General features: G+C 36.4%; 1 protein-coding gene across 7 annotated transcripts in view; it reads right to left on the bottom strand.

Moving 5' to 3' along the window:
- The window catches only part of Tpk1 (thiamin pyrophosphokinase 1), a 237,047-nt gene that overhangs the window by 150,304 nt on the left and 69,008 nt on the right, over positions 1-17,735 (bottom strand). For all 7 annotated transcript variants that reach the window (XM_069996963.1, XM_069996966.1, XM_069996960.1 and 4 more), the window contains one exon: positions 6,386-6,455. In XM_069996963.1, the coding sequence (XP_069853064.1) occupies positions 6,386-6,455 (70 nt within the window). The remainder of the gene's footprint in view (positions 1-6,385; positions 6,456-17,735) is intronic.

Genomic DNA, 17,735 nt, shown 5'->3' on the forward strand with positions numbered 1-17,735 from the left:
CTTCATGAGACTCTTTCCTATCTTCAATAAATTACCCAAAAGCTGGAAGTAGAGCTGTGGCTCAAGTGGTAGAATGATAGCCTTGAGAAAAAGAAGCTCAGGGACAGTGCCCAGGCCCAGAGAAGGACCAGCAAAAAGGAAAAAAGAAAAAAATATATATATATATATATATATATATATATATATATATATATATATATACATATATATATGATCAAAATAAGCTATTGTGTATTGGGGATGTATTCCATAGAGTGTTTTGAGTGAGTTATTAATTTTATGGTTTATGGTTGGTTCTTCTTTGCTTTGGTATGATTTTAACACTCTTGGACTTGACTATCTTTTTCTATCTTTACAAATCATTGTGGTGATCATTAATCTACACTAATGTTCAGACTCAGATTTATGTGAATTCCTACCCAGGTAAACATTTATATAGTAAAAGTTCAACACATAACAATTCAACTATAAAAGTTGAAAAGATAGCAAAGGTTTCCAGTAAAGAAGTGAAATAGTGTTTATCTTCTGGGGAGACAGTGATGGTAGGGATTCTAAGGATTGCTACTGCAGGGCCATTTCCTATTTATTGATGCACTGTACAACTTCCCTGGGCTAAAGACTTTGCATTTGTGTACTTTTCTGTATGGTTGTTTGTTTTTAACATTCCCTCATATAAATGGCCTTAGACCTCAGATATCAGTCAAATATTAACTAAGGCTGAAAGTTCATTAAGATAATCCATCAAAATGGAAATAAGATTTATTTCATCATGGGACAAGAGCAATACTGGCCTTCCAGTTATTATTTGTCAGCCACACACAAATAACAACCTCTCAGTATTCTTTTAAAGTGGATAATTTTATACATGCCCAACTAAATGCCATGCCCTTGAAATCGTCACTACAAAAGTCAACCTTCGGTGCCTGCCAGTCAGAGAAGGCTGAGAACAGTCTCCTCCACAGCACCCCACCAGAACCTCCTGCCCTGCTTCTCTTCTTTCTTTTTCATCTTTGCTGATTCTTCTCAGTAGCCTGTGACTATTCCGATCAATGAGGCAGGACTTGCTTCACAGTCCTGGATATGGCCAATGGTAAGTTTTACCTTCTTGAAAGAATTTAGGAGAAGAATGTTAGGAGGCCATCCAAGGCCCTTTTTATCACAGGCTGGCAGAGAGGACACACCTAAGTTTCTGTCAGTAGCAGGAGGAGCTGTAGAACCCAAGGTGGAAGCCCATAAACCTGGCAGCCACCTTAGTGCTTCACCCTGGCTATGAGCAAGACACTAAATTAACAGCTCAAGAAAAAGTCAAGGCCGAGGTCTCCCATTCTATATTTTCCTGACCCGATCTTCACCCTGCCTCAGGTTGATGTACAGATTGAATACATACCACTCAGAACCTGACAGTGCTCAGAGCGGAGGTAAACTATCAAAAATGTGAACATCATCAGTCAAAAATCATTTTAAACCTTATGGGAAGGGGTGACAGAATAATCAGACATCCATTTAGTAACAAACATGTATATACTAATATTCCTACACAGTTTTCTAAGAAAAAGGCAGCTTTCATTTATCAAACATATTTATTTGAACAAATGACTAGAGAAAACCGAGTCACATTTTCTACTATTCAAGGAGCAGAAACAACAGGGGGATTCAAAAAGCATCTCTTTGATACTCAGAAGGAAATAACCAGTAATAAGTGATTTTCTTTTGTTTGTTTTATTCTTCTTCCCTAACACATATCTTATTGCCATTTATTGTTTTTACAATGAAATAAATTGAGCTTTTAGTCAAAGCAGAACTTGATAGATGAAAGTGAGTAGCTTTGAGAATTAAGCCAGATAAAACTTTATGACATTAGCATGGCCTTAAAAAATTACAGAAAGTGAACTTAGTCAAATGCAAAAAGATAATCACTGACAAAAAGTATGTAAACTAGTTAAACTGATAAACTCAGGTTGGAGAACAGTCCTCAGAAACTAAAATAGGTAGGTAAGAAGAACTTCCTAATTAATGGATAGAGTTTCAATTAAACAAGAGAATAAGCTCTAGAGAGCTGTTGCACAATATTGTTCTTGTTGGTAATAATAATGTGTAGGATACTTAAAATGTGTTAAAAGGGTAATTTTTTTAATTTTAATTTTTTTATTGTGAAAATACCATACAGAGGAGTTACAATTACATGGGCAAGATAATGAGTACATTTCTTATCAAGCATTGTTGCCTCCTCTTTGTTTCTCCTTCCTATCCCTTCCCATCCTCCCTCCACTTCCCCCACCCCATTCCTCCCCCCACCACCAAAGTTGTAAAGTTCATTTTTCGACATAAGGACTTGAACTTCTCATTGTTGCAATGGGTTAAAAGGGTACTTTTTAAAATAAAGATTGTGTGGAAATGTTTAATGCATCAGTTACAGGATTCAAACAGAAGATATGATACATTTTATGGACAAAATTAATGATTTTGTTATAAAAATTACCGAATAAAATAATATTTACAGATCAAGACATTTAAAGGGTCAATAAATACATGGAATGAGGCTCAACATTATAAATCATGAGGGAAAGGCAAATTAACATCCCAGATTCCAGTTACAAACGTATACATACTATATGATTTCTTTGGTATGAACTTCTAAAACAAAGTAAGCAAATGTATGGACGTAGCTGGGCACTGCTGTTCATGCCTGTAATCCTAGCTACTTGGGAAGCCGAGATCTCAAGATCATGGTTTGAAGCCAGCCTGGGCAGGAAAATCCATGAGACTCTTATCACCAATTAATCACCAAAAAATTGTAAGTGAAACTGTGGCTCCAAGTGGTAGAACACTACCCTTGAGCAAAACAGCTCAGTGCCCATGCCCTAAATGTAAGCCCACAACTGACCAAAAAGTAAAAAAGTAAAATAAAAGTGATGTAAACCAGAAGCTAATGCCCAGGGATAAGATGTTAGCTGGCAATGATGATGGTTTTATTAAATTATTATAACTTTTAAAAAGGAACATAAGATAAAACCTAAAGAGGTTTCCATTGACCAAAGAAAAGATGGGACAATTTGTCCATTAAAAGAGTGACACTTGCAATAGACTGAAACTCATATATATGCTAAGAGTTTGTGTCTTAAAAAAAAGCCATTTGCCTTTTAAGGTGAGTGATTTATTATTTTGAAAGTGGACAACAAGAGAGGTTAAACAAACCTCTCCTATCTAAGCTGTGTTTTCAGGGTCTCATCTTAGACTTTCTGAGCTTCAGAGCATGTCAGCACTGTATTTGCAGTGTGTCAAGTCCTAGCCTGCCTTTCAAATCCATGAATACGCCACAAGGCATCTTTATGGCCTCTATCCCAGGTGACTGTCCTACTCCCAATCTCTACACACTTCCTCCCCCACTTCAGCCTCCTCCCTTACACCGTCATTACACCTTTCCCTGGCGTATAAACTTGGTGCCTTTTTCGGATGCTGCCTCTGACCCCCCACAGCTCTGGGTCTCCCCATGAGCACTTGTTGGCCGCTCCTTCCACATGTCCAAATTCCTTTCCTTAGGATCTATGAAGGAGTAGGGGCAGATGGCAGCCAAGACCCAAACTTGGGAGCCCCATGGGTCCTCTGCAGGCTCCCTCCTGGCTTCTGGCTTCATGATGAACACATCTAGAGGTATAGAGATGTGGCATGACAAGGGAGCTGGTCCTGTCCAGGCTGAGCATTAGAAAAGTCCCACCTCTCACTTCCCCTCAGCTCAGCTCCACCCCTCCACAGACCTGTGCCCCTGTGTCTGCATCAGTCTCTCTTCACTCCTGGCCAAATACATGAGTATTTCATGCTGCCTTCAACTGGAGAAGGTTCTTTAAACATTCATGTTTAGTTGTGTAATTACAGGGCTTTCCTTGTTAGATATGGCTGTTAAAAAATGAATGAGAACAAAGGAAATACTGGTCCACAAACTATGCACTGGCTTTTTAAAACTCATGAATATTCTTTTCCTTTTCCATTGTGAAGCGCTTCTCTTAAAAATACAATTAAAGGGAATTATGTGTAGTCACCTGTATCCAATTAGTTTTACTGGTTGGGGCTTGGGTTTAATGAGATTTATTCTCAGTTTTAAACTCCCCTAGGAGGCAGTTAGTTCCACTCATGTCCCTGTTAGAGACTCTACCTTCACCCCCACCACCACGTCCCAAGGCACTGGAGGGTGAATCATTGATACAACCAGAAAATCAAGGAAAACTACATCGTTCCATTGAACTTTATCAAAATTTTTGACAAAAATTGTGAAATGGATCAATGTTTTATAAAGGTTTTTACATGATTAATTATAAATGTGTTTGAAAACATTAAAAAGCCCCTCCCTCTCCCCCTTTATTTTAGTGCTGGTCTTGAATCTTGAACTTACAGCCTGGGAAGTATCCCTGAGATTTACTGCACAAGGCTAGTGCTATACAACTTGAGCCGAAGCTCTATTTCTGGCTTTTTGGTGGTTAATTGGAGATAAGTGTCTCATGAACTTTTCTGTCCCAGGCTGGTTTTGAACCACGATCCTCAGATCTCAGCCTCTTGAATAGCTAGGCTTATAGATATGATCTACTGGCACGGGCTAAAAAGGCTTATTTTGAAAATAACAATCATAGTAGCAAAATCCTAAAGACATTCACTCCCTAACATCTGCTAATCTTCCTTGTTTCACATGTGAATAAAAGTATTCCATGCTATCTTTCTTATTAGTGCCTAGCCCAACCTTACAATTGTAATTAATGATAATATAAAACAGATGCTGGTGGCTTGTGCCTGTAATCTAAGCTAAGTGGGACAGTGAGGATGGGAGGATTGCAGTTTCAGACCAGCTTTCAGCCAAACCTATAAGACTCCATCTCAGTAGAAGAAGCTGGGCATGATGGTTCCTGCCTGCCATCCCACATACAGTGGGAACTGAAAAATAAGACTGTGATCCACATGTAGCCCTTGGCAATATGTGATACCTTATGTCAATAATAACCACTGCAACAAAAGGGCTATATGGCTGGTTCAGTGGTAGACTACCTGCTACCAGTACAATGCTCTTAGTTCAAGTTCTAATATCGCCAAGGTATTTTAGGTGGATCAATTTAGGAAGCAGTGGGTTAAAATAACATTTCATGATTTGAAGAGGCTTATATAAAATATGCATATATTTCACTTATAAGAAATAATACTTACCACTAGACTCTGCCAGCAAGCAGGCTAGAGACCTGGAGCGTGTAGTGTGCCTAACTCACAACATGGCCTCCTGGGCATAATGTTCGCATCTTAACTACACGCTCAAGGCATTTTTTTACAACATATACTTGGATATTTTTTCACATTGTCCGAGTCATGTCTTAGAGAATATTGTCAGGTGAACTTGCAAAGTTACAAAATAAAAGAGTAAAACACAGGTTGTGAATTTAAATAGTCTCCTAGGCTGTCACTATTACAGCACTTTTGATATCACACTCAGTCCCCAGGCATTAGCACATCTGATCTCCAGGGAAACATGCTCTGCTCCTAGGAAGCAAGTCATTGCTTTCAAAGAGCAGCTCGGGTATTAAAACCTCAAGTTAAACCTTTTGAGGCCACAAAGAAAATGCACTATTTCAAAATACTTACACCTTTGGGTAAGGTACATCATAATGTTTTGACTTTGATTTCTATAGCAAGTAGGTGATTTCTTAAAACATAAAATATTTCCATATATTTAATAACCCATGTGACAAGATGGAAGGATGTTTTATAATTAGTCTACTTACAGTGCCCTATAAATGTTGGTGCTTTCAAAGGGATCAGACTACAAATATGATCACACTGAATAAGATTTAAAATCTGCTTTCCTCAAACCCATTCTCTATCTGTAAATAGTCTCTCATGAGAGGATTCACATAGCCAGGCCATAAATAGAGAGAATCATTAAGAGATAAACTATCTCTGAAGTAATTAAGTTAGGGTAAATTACACAGAGCTTTACTCAACACTAATATAAAATCCCACATCTTCAACAGAACATATATTTCTTTTATACGAGACCAGATTTTACTCATTTAAAGTGTCTGAATAACAACTCAAATTAGCATTTGAAGTTTTATTGCATCCAATGCTCAAAGTCCTTGCAAATATCAATATTTGATAATGCTATTTAATGAAGCTTCGAAGTAGGAGAATAAGGGTTTTCAGAGTAAGAATAGATGTAACTAATTCCACTAAGAGATTCCAATTAAAGGAAGAATTAATACAACACGGTTCAACATTTATTCCCTTTCACTTTTTTTTTTGTTTAAGAGTTGAAAAGAAAATTTACAGTATTCATTTAGTAAGAAGACAATAAGACAAAAGAAGTGCTTTGATTAATGGTGCCATGGCTTGTGGCTGAATGAAAACGTACCTCTCTCTCTCGCCTTCAGTGAGATCAAACAATCGGTTGGCACCTCCATCAGCACAGGCTCTTAGAAGAGCTTTGAAGAGAAAGAACACAATCATGTCAATAAGGAAGTCCAGAAGTGTGTTTTGCAAATGATAAATACAAGAAGGCAATCTCTCAGAAATGAGAACAGTCAAGTCCACCTTATTGGGTTATGACATACACGGATAGTGATATTCTTGCTCACGAGCTGATTCTATAGAACAGGAGACAAGGAAATCAGTAATTACACTACGCTTATTCCCTTTGGGCACTGGTTCAGTTCCTCTGATTCAGCTCAGGAAGACATGGTGCAGAAACAAGCATGTCTATATATTTCCTGGAAAGTGCATTTCCTCCTTCATAACAGGAAGCAGGCCTTAGGCCCATGAGGAGGAGGATGCCGTTGTTTAAATTGTGATTCATGATTTTTTACATCATTTGTGATAATGATTTAAACTGTGATTTGTGTACAAGTGGAAAATCATTTAGACATGTTATCCATGTGAAAATGTGTGAAGATGGTTCAGAAAGATCTGAATTGTGGAAATGCTGAGAAAGCAACACCTGCTGCCTTTCCACCTCAGGTTTTTATAATCTCTCCACGGATTGATTTTGCCCTGGGATTTGACACTTCTAATCACGCATTCAGGAAGTATCCTCGGTCCATGCAATGCTATCTTTGTTCTTGGTGCCACTTCTGTCACAGAAATGAAAATGCTCTTCTTTATAGAAATGTTCCTAGCATTAGCTCTGACCTCACACTATGAAGTGTAAAATAAACAAATCATACAACTACATGACAGAGTTAAACATTTTCTACATCACAAAAAGGACTAGAAGATCCAGTGATTAAAGTCCATTTTAAGAACTGACTGGTACATTCAGGAATTAACTCTTTGAAACAAAGATTAATGATATAAGTAATTAAAAGGGGGTACTTTTCCTTGTGTATTTGTGTCTTCCTTGGATATCTGAACCAAAATATGTCAGATGAATATGTTATCCAAAAAATCAGCCAATGACATATGACTTGTTTCAGGAAGTATAAAGTTACAGGTAGCATGCAATTGTTGCCAAAACAAAAATCTGCAACTTCCAGAGAAGGAATTTTCTCCAAATGTAACCAACTCACCAAGGTGGCAAAATTTAGGAAAGCATTTGAAGAAGAAAGACAACTTTTTTCCAGAGCTAGCCACCTCCTGAAACTTACACTGATTCCCTCCCCCACCCCTCCCCCGCCTCCCCCCACAGAACATTTAGGGAAACTTTCTTGGGGGTAATCACTATTGTTTGGTTGCAAAGGTATTTATTTAACTTTAAATAATGGGTTAATTAACTAATTTTAACATCATCAGTATATTAATATATTGGCTCCTGATTTGGTTCACTGACAGTTCCAGAGGGCTGCTGAGAGTCTAACCGTTCTGTATCTAATCTGTCTAATCTGTTTAACATCATTGGTTTCTGAACTTCGACGTGTTTCCTAAATGTGCAGAACTTTGTCTTTCTTCAATTCTAGATAATTCTTAGCTATTTTAGCTCAATTGTTTCCTATCTCAAGGTCTCTCTACCCATCACTCTTTAGCAATCAGACAATGAGACAATCTCATTCTGTCCTTCAAATTTCTCATTATTTCATTTCTATTATCTCCTATTTCTTTCTTTTTTCTTTGCTCCTTTCTCTCATTCTTTCTTCAATGCTTCCTACCTTTTAATGTATAAAGCCTCTCTTCAATTACATCTAGTCATCTGACAGTCTTATTGATTCTTTGTAAAAAAAAAAAAAAGTGTAATTTGGTTCTTTTTTCAGTCTCAGGGACTGCAGCAGATACTTGCAGCTAATATATTCAGTCTGTCTTTCATTAAAAAAAATTTCCTAATGCTTTCAGATTGACTCTTTCTCTTCCTGGGGGGTGTTATGTGGATTTCCACCTCTCACAGACCAAAGCCTTACTACTGACAAGGAAAAGTAACTGCCCCAGGTAGTAGTGAATTCAAAAGAAACAACCTACTCTTTTATGCTACTTCTTCATTTTATGGTACTATAAAAGCATGACATATTTGGCAAATTTAAGAATGTTTATAGTGCAGTTAGCAGTGTTATGCTCAAGAAGTGTTATATTCATACAAAATTTAGTTCCAAATTTTGAAGTTTTAAAGGCAGGAAAATTTTTTAAAGGATATTTAAGGGATAATATAGATAGAAACAAAAGCCTGATTAAATAATTATACTGATTAAATAATTATACATTGTGTTTATCAAATACCAAAATAAGGAACAATAAACATTAATCTTCTTTTGCTGAAATAACTAAACTAAAATAAAAACTCCCGTATTTTCAGTAAAGACAAGCTTAATTTTCATAAAAAATAAAAGACAAAAAAGTAAGAAATTTTGTAAGAGTGATGATTGGCTTTTGCCAATCATCACTGGAAGAAGTAGTACCCAAGTTCAGAATTCCATAAACATAGAGAATATACATTTCCTATGTATCAAAACTATAAAAAATAGGAAGTCATCACATGTATAAAATTAGCATAAAACAACAATCAAATTGAAAAGACTAATTAATAGAGACAGATGGTAAACTCTCAGTAAATCCTCAGAGCATGGAAACAATTCTCTATAGATAAACTTAACAAAAATATGGGATACTCTCTTATAAAAATTGATTCACTTAAGTAATATAAAAACACAAGAAATAGTAGATTTTAGTGGCTAACCACCAATAAATAGAATTTGTCAATATTTTTCATTTTATTGCTTAGCAAAGATCAGTGGGATTTACATTTAAATGTATAAACTACTAGGGTGTAACTCAGGGGCAGAAGGCTTGCCTAGCATAAATATGTAACGGAAGTGATCTCTAGGCAGATGACATAAATAAATATATGTTTATATTTATATATGTATATATTATTTATGCATATATACACATATATACATATATTCACACACATACATATGTACACATATAAACACACATACACAATCACCCATTTATATCTACTACTTGACAGTCTCTAATATAGAAAGATGAAAGAGCAAGGAGATTTAGCATTCTAGGCCCACATTATGGTAGCAGAAGTGGATGCAACCTGTGGACTATGATGAGTTCCATAATAAAAGTACCAGACACCTAGGCCCAGAGTTCAAGCCCCACGACCAACAGAAAAAAAAAAAGTACCAGACAAAATGGGCAGATAAGGAAGGGAGGTGATTTCAATGGAAATCTATGAAAAACTGCTTACTAATACATCTAGTTCAGGTAAAGCTCCTGTTACCATCAAAATCTTTCACAATGCTTGTTATATCTAATAGCTCATTTAAATTGATATCTTAGAGCAATTATGAAAAGAGAAACATACAAAGTAGAGCAACTACATGTGTCCACATTGATGCCCATGTTATAAATTGCAAAGATGATGACATCTATAGGCCATTCCCTCAGGTGCCCTACTTCTTTTTACATTTTACTAACAAGATTTAACCACTTCCATTTGTTTTCAAGTATATATTGAAACCTGGATTTGAAAGAAAATTTGCAAATAGCAAATAATATGGGTATATATATACATATATATGTATATATATATGTATGTATATATATATATATAGAGAGAGAGGGAGAAATATCTTCATTCTGTAGATGGTGAGAGACAGTTTGGCAGATTTACACTAATTTCAAATTTTCATGCTTTCCAATTCAAAAGTTCTAGGCGGAATAAATAAATGACTGTCCAAATTTATAAGGGAATATAAGACAGTCTTTGTGCCATCATGTGTACTATGAAAGAAACTCAAAAGCTCAGATGATCACTGTCCCTAATATGTGAGCAGCAAAATAAGTAGTTCTTTTTATTATGTTAGTATGTATCTTAGTACTGATAGCTATATGTTTTATCTATGTATTTAAAGATACATATTTTTACATATATATTACACACTATTGCTTTCAAGTTTAATCCTTGGCCAAGTCTTCCTCAAATAAATATATACATATACCAAATATAAGAAAATTGAGAATAGGGCAAAAGTAATCAGGAGTCAGAATTGCTAAAGATGTCTCTTCAATGTAAAATAGGCACTAGTCTCATATACCTAAGGAAACATATGACAACTACCAAGAGATAAAATCTATGGAAAACCCAGAATCCATAGTCTCAGCATCATTGTGCATCCCAAATAGGGAGTAACTGGAACAATTAAAATTCATTATTCATATTCAGGAAGTGGCACTGTGGCTCAAGGGGTAGAGCGCTCACCTTGAGCTGAAGAGCTCAGGGACAGCGCCCAAGCCCAGACTTCAAGCCCCATAGCCAACAACAACAAAAATCCACTATTGGGAAATGACTAAATGTCACTACTATGTTATCGTTAAAGTTTTTTTTGGTGTATATCTATATATTACACATATGTAGATACGTACATATGCTGAGCAATGGTGGAATCTATCTAAGCTATGTAACACTTCACACAGTTATCATTACTGTAGTGAAGCACAGCTTAACTCTTACAGCCCTTCTTAATAATACAATATATATCATCATTCCTAGAGTCACTAGGCACTTGAACTTCTTTTTTAAATTTTATTATAATAAGAATACAAGATCTTATTGACCCTCTTAACTGTTCAAGTGTATAATGTAATTTGCTATAGGCACAGCACTATACAGAGCAGATCACTAGAACGTACTCATCAGGTATTAATTATTATATCCATTAAACAGTAACTTACCACTTCCCCATGTCTTTCTCTATTTCTATGAATCTGCATATTTGAGATTTGTCCTATATCTAGAATCATGAAGTACTTGTTTTTCTTGGATTTTTTCATGTAATCTCTAACCTATTTTGTATTGATGATATGTGTTTTGACCAACTTTCATAACTACAGCATTTTAACAACTTGGAACTATATGTTGCTTAAAATCTGCAAAATTTACCTAGAGGTATTTTCTGGCTATATTAACATCCCTCAATATAATGAAATGATGCATAATGAGAAATGTACTTGATGTGAGGATTCACTGAAGATTTTTTATGTGGGGGGGTCTGGTCGTGGTGCTTGGGCGCTGTCCCTCAGCTCTTCAGCTCAAGGCTAGTGCTCTATCTACCACTTGAGCCACAGCGCCACTTCCGGCTTTTTTCTTTTTGCTTATGTGTTGCTGAGGAATCGAACCCAGGGCCTCAGGCATGCAAGGCAAGCCCTCTACCACTGAGCCACCTTCCCAGCCCCTCACTGAAGATTTTATTTGATGAACTACTATCCTTAAGAACAACTGGTGTTCACTCTTGCTAGTTTTTAGACACTTCAGAAAAAAAAACAGAACATCTGTTTAAGATATTTTTGTTATTTAAAAGGAAGTAATGGGATTTTTTTTTTTGGTGATCATTATACATGAGGTGCTAAAAATACTGGTCAATAATGAAATCAAGGGAAAATACATGTATGGTGCCATCATATGTATGTTTTTGTGTATACATTCTACACTTACAGAATTACAATTGTGGCCTAGGAGTGTACTTCAGTGGCAGAGCACTTGTCTAGGATGAGGAAATCCTGTTCTGATTCCCCAGAAAAGCAAAAAAAAACACCACCACAAAAACCCAAAATGAGTAGTCTAAGAAATTCATTATAATGGTGCTTCTGAGACATAGATAGAGTTAAGACAAGACTGATTTTGTGTGTGAGTTAATTTTCTTCACAAGAATTCTACTTTGTGCTCTCAGGCTATACACTCAAATCCACAGTTCAATCTATGCAATCAAAATACGGCACCGCACTGATGGATTTTCAGAGATAGAGATGTGACCCAAAGATAATGAGGACTAAAACAGCTAGGTAAGTTCCTCTTCTGCCACAAGGTTTGAAAGGCTGGATATAGCAACCATGAGAACGGGACCTGCAGAGATTAAGGTGGAGACAAGAGAAGATACTGAGTTCCCACCGCAGGCCCTCAAGCCAGCCACAAGCCTTTCCAACAATGGGAGCTGCTAACATATCTTTCTGGACTGATGCAACTTTGAGTTAGGGTCTCTGTCAGTTGAAACAAGAAAGAATTGCAATACATAAAATATTAATTTGGACCTCGAAGCCATGACTCTCCAAATCTGCACTGCAGCAAGCCCTTAAGCAGAGGTACTCATCCATAAACGGCAGATACAATCACCAGGGAACCCTGAGGGACTGTGATCACTGAGTTCATGGGGATGGTTAGCAGGGAAGGATAAGTAAGTTTTCCCTTTCAAGACTTTATTTCATGTGGAAAAACTTTCAGTCAGGCATTTCATGGAAATATATGCTGTCCTCGAGAGATAACAATAATGTACTTTGCTCACAGGAGTGCTAAAATGCACATGAAATTAACTACAGTTTACAGGACTCATTCAGGGCTTCAGATTGAAATTGTTATTTATAGAATGTTTATGTGCAATTACTAAGAAAGCTCACATTATTTGTAATATTCCACAGATAATGAGTGGAACACACTTTAAATTTTAGTCAAGTCTATGTCACAAAATTATTCTTATTTCAAATAAAAATCAAGTGGTACTTATATTGGGCATCTATATGCTTAGTGCTGTTGCTAGCCCTATGGATTGGTTTATGTCATGTAATGACAATTTTTTATTACCTCTTAGTGAATATTTCTGTGTAAATCCTATTATCCATTCCCTCTGCCTGCCATCTTCTATCTCCTCCCCTAGCAATGCACTATAGAGATACAGTATGACATATAGTCAGCATAGATCTTTATCTATAAAGTCTATCATCAAATACCTCTTCAACGCTGAATTTTAGAGACTACTTCATTACAAAATATCTTAAGGAAAATGGGCAAACATCAAGCTGGCTATTCATCCGAACGTGGCTTTGGAAATTTTTCTAAAATGTGGATAAAGCCTCAAACATACAAAATTGTTAATGCTCCTAAAAACAGAAAACTACCATGGTCTTGAATGTGTGAAGCTGGCATATGCATGTCTATCCAAGTGTGAATTTTTGCACCAATTAAAGTTGCCTGCATTTGGGCTCAGCAGGAATAGGTGCCTCTCCTGCAAGTACAAGATGAAAAGAAAATAACAGCAACAAAACAAATAACCCTAAAATTGCATCCTTGTCAATCAGTCTATTTTTAGCAAAGACCAGATACTCTCTAGGGGCAGAATGGCCAACATGAAAATGCCATCTCTCGTGAATAAAGGTCATTGCTGATGCTGCCGGAATGCAGGGCTTTTCACGTTGGCATGATTCACATATGGGGTCTTGGAGTGAGAGGCTGTCTGGAGGACTGCAGGGTAGTCAGCAGTGTCCCTGGTCTCTATCGATTCTGTGCCAACAGTGCTTCTTCATTATGACAAACAAATCTACCTGCAAATGCCAAGTATCTCCTGGCAGGCAAAAATCACTCCCAGTTGAGAAGAGCAGTCTACATGCAGGGCTGTGTAGGCCTCAGCAGGCTGCCGGTCCCACAGCACCAAGTGGAAAGGCAGACAGCTCATTACTGTTCTCTAAACTTCCCATGTGAAAAGCAAGTCTGTCTCCAAGACACTGCATTCCATCCAACTACCACAGTCAAGTAAATTAACAAAATAATTATGCCCTAGCTAAGGTGACTTTGATCCCAGATGTACATGTGTTGACATATCCTCTATTTTAGACTTGCTAACTATTCATCAAGACTTCTAATACAATCTGTGGATACATTATATATATATATATATATATATATATATATATATATATATATATATATATATATATATATATATATATATATATATATAGGGCATCCATTTCAGCAGGATCCCAAGGCAGCGTCTACTTGTGCCACCTATTCTTTTAAGACTCTGTTATTGGTTGAATGTGATGAAATATTAGAGATCAAACATGCAAACATGTTGAAACATTAGCAAGAGCTCTTTTCAACAAACAAGCCAGGAGTGGGGGTATGCACCTGACTAGATATGGCAGTGCATACTTGTAATCCCAGATGTTGGAGATACATGGACAGGAGGACTATGGATCAAGGTCAACTTTCGCAAAAGTTATTACCTCACCTCAAAATCAAGCCAGGCATTATGGCAACATGTCTATACCAGCTCCTTGGAAGGCAGAGATATGACAGTTGTCAACCCAAGCAAAAGCATGAAAAGGTGTATGAAAATAATCCAAAGCAAAAGAGCCCATGGTGTAGGTGAAAGAGTTCAACACTTACCTAACAAGTACCAGTCATGAATTCAATGCTGGGTTCTGCCAAGAAAAAGTGTGTGTGTGTGTGTGTGTGTGTGTGTGTGTGTGTGTGTGTGTGTGTGTGTGTGTGTGTGTGTGTGTGTGTGTGTGTGTGTGTGTGTGTGTGTGTGTGTGTGTGTGTGTGTGTGTGTGTGTGTGTGCATTTTTGTACCTATATGTATATACGAATATAAACATGATTTAAGAAGTGAGACCTTCTAGCTAATGTAGCTATTTTCTTCATCAAATAACAAACAATGATCATTAAATCTAAAGCACAACAATAAAAGGTTATTTTCAGCAATTCAACTTCAATGGCACATAATTAGAAACTGATAAATATCTTTACCATTAGCTAATTCAAGAATTCCACATATTATAGTCCTATACCTTGTCTAGATTCTTTACTTAACTGAGTATAACCATAAGCTAATTTTCCTTCCTGTAGAGGGGAAAAAATGAGTTGAGTAGATAAAGGCTATAAATGGAAAGGAGGAGGATTAATAAAGAACAGGCTTCCTAGAAAACCAGAAATAACTGCATTCAGGTTAATTGCAGATTAATTAACAGATTATTACCCAAATATCATAGTGGGCCTTCTGTAAGCAAAGAGTTATAGCTCCATGGAGCAAAGAATAGTTTAATGCAAAGAGTTTTAAATAGTAAACAAGGACTCTCTTTATCTGTTATACATCTCAGTTCGCAGAACACGGAGGAGTTTATGGCATTTATGTGATTGTAGAGTATTCTTAAGACTTAACCAATCTTAAAAATTAAAATATAATTTATCAAGTCATGGGAAAGTCTCTATTTTAAAATAAGTTTAAAAGGCTATTTGCTTTCATCAGAAAAGGTATTGTTTATAAAAGATAAAGTTGAGGTAGTCAAAAACATTATGTAAGCTATACTAGAGAGAGTCAATATGAAAGGAAGCTCTTACAGGTTTCTCCCTCAATTGTTCAGGTGAAGAACTTTACACTCTAATTTACTCCATAAAGATCTTTCTTTACAAGACAGTAAGAGAAAATTATAGGCCAATATACCTGATCAACAGAAATACACAAATCCTTAGCAAAATGCTAGCAGGCCAAATTCAATCATATATTAAAAGAATCATTTCCTTGGCTGAATGGGACTTACCCCTGGATTAAAATGGTAGTTCAACATATGTTAATTAATAAGTGTGTCATATCACATGAAAACATGAACGATGAAAAGAAAGCATCTGATAAAAGTCAACATTCCATGAAAAGAAAACATCAACAAACTACACATGAAAGGAATGTATTTCCATACAACAAGGGCAACATATGAGAAGTCCACAACTAGTATTATTTAAATTCAATGGTGAAACCTAATTGTTTTTCCTGTAAGATCAGGTTCAAAGGAATGGTATGGTGGTACAAATCTATAATGCCAGCTGTTTTCAGAGGCAGAGATTGAGAGGATCACTCTCTTTAAGGCCAGTTTGTGGAAAAAGTTAGTAAGAACCCTATGGCAACAATGAGTGAGCTGTGAAGGTGCACAAAGATGTAATCAGCTATGTGGGAATATCAGAAGGAGGATCAAAGTCTAAAACAGATTAAGGCAAAGAAAGTATGAGACCCAAAACAAAACACTGAAGCAAAATAAACAACCACAACCACAAGGGCTGGGGATGTGTGTTAAGTGTCTTAGCAAGCAAGAGATCCTGAATTCAAACCACACTGTTCCCAAGAGAAGAAAAAACAAATCAGGAGAAGATATACAAGTCGTGTCTAACCACTTCTCTTCAATATAATACTGGAAATCCATACTAAAGCTATCAACACAACCATGTTTATTGCAGCATTATTTGCCATAGCTAAGATATAGAACCAACCCAAATGCCCCTCAGTAGATGAATGGATCAAGAAAATGTGGTATATATACACAATGGAATTCTATGCCTCCATCAGAAAAAATGACATTGCCCCATTTGTTAGAAAATGGAAAGACTTGGAAAAAATTATATTAAGTGAAGTAAGCCAGGCCCAAAGAAACATAGGTCCCATGGTTTCCCTTCGAATGGTATAACCCCTGTTTTCACTGTATTTGATGTTGGTATAATTTGGGGAGGGGAAGGGAAAAAACAAATTGTTCAAATAAAGATACAGGTGGACCCACTGCAACAATGAGATGTACAAGATGTTATGTCAAAAAACGAACTTTACAACTTTGGCGGGGGAGGGGGTGTTAATGGGAGGGTAGGGAGGGGAAACAAAGGAGGAGGCAATAATGTTTGAAAAGAAACGTACTCATTACCTTGCTCGTGTAATTGTAACCCCTCTGCACAATATTTTCACAAGAAAAAAACTTATTAATTTAAAAAATACTGGAAATCCTAGCCAGAAAAAAAGACAAGAAAAGGAAATAAAATGTCTTCAATGAGGAAAGAAAGAGGTGAAATTATCTCCATTTGCTGCTGCTGATGTCTGTGTGTACCAGACATCATTTAAAACTGAACATCTAATTCAATAAAGTTTCAGGGTAGAAAATTAAGAGAGAAAAAATTAGTCCCAGCCATTTATTGATTTGTGAATGAATAAATACACTTATATTAGAAATTGAAGCCGGAGTCTCATTCAGGCTCAGCAAGTTCTGTCACCAGTGTTTGACCCCAATCCTTAGATATTTTTAAATATTGCAGTCAGATTTATTAATTTCAGCATGTTTTGAAAAGCTTGCCTCTGTCTCTACCACTATACAATGAGGATACCAGGCAGAATTCTCAACATAAAAAATAATTGTGATATACTCTACAGAACAGCAGAATTTCCATATTTGGGCAATTTTGAAATTTACATAATATTATAGCTAATTTTTCTGTCTTCTAAAGCCTGGAAGCTTTTGTAGTGTTTTCAAATTATGAGTAAAGAAAAACACAGTCATGCTTGAGTTAACTCACACCTGTAATCCTAGCTACAGGAAGCTGAGCTCTAAGGACTGAGTTCAAAGCCAGACCAAACAGAAAAGTTTGTGAGACTCTTATCTCCAATTAGCCACCAAAAAAGTCAGGAATGGAGGTGTGGCTCAAGTGGTAGAGTGATAGCCTTGAGCAAAAAGGTCAGGGACAG

This window comes from Dipodomys merriami, unplaced genomic scaffold (assembly GCF_024711535.1).
Source record: "Dipodomys merriami isolate MVZ:Mamm:240054 unplaced genomic scaffold, mDipMer1.0.p SCAF_5, whole genome shotgun sequence".
Taxonomy (NCBI): domain Eukaryota; kingdom Metazoa; phylum Chordata; class Mammalia; order Rodentia; family Heteromyidae; genus Dipodomys; species Dipodomys merriami.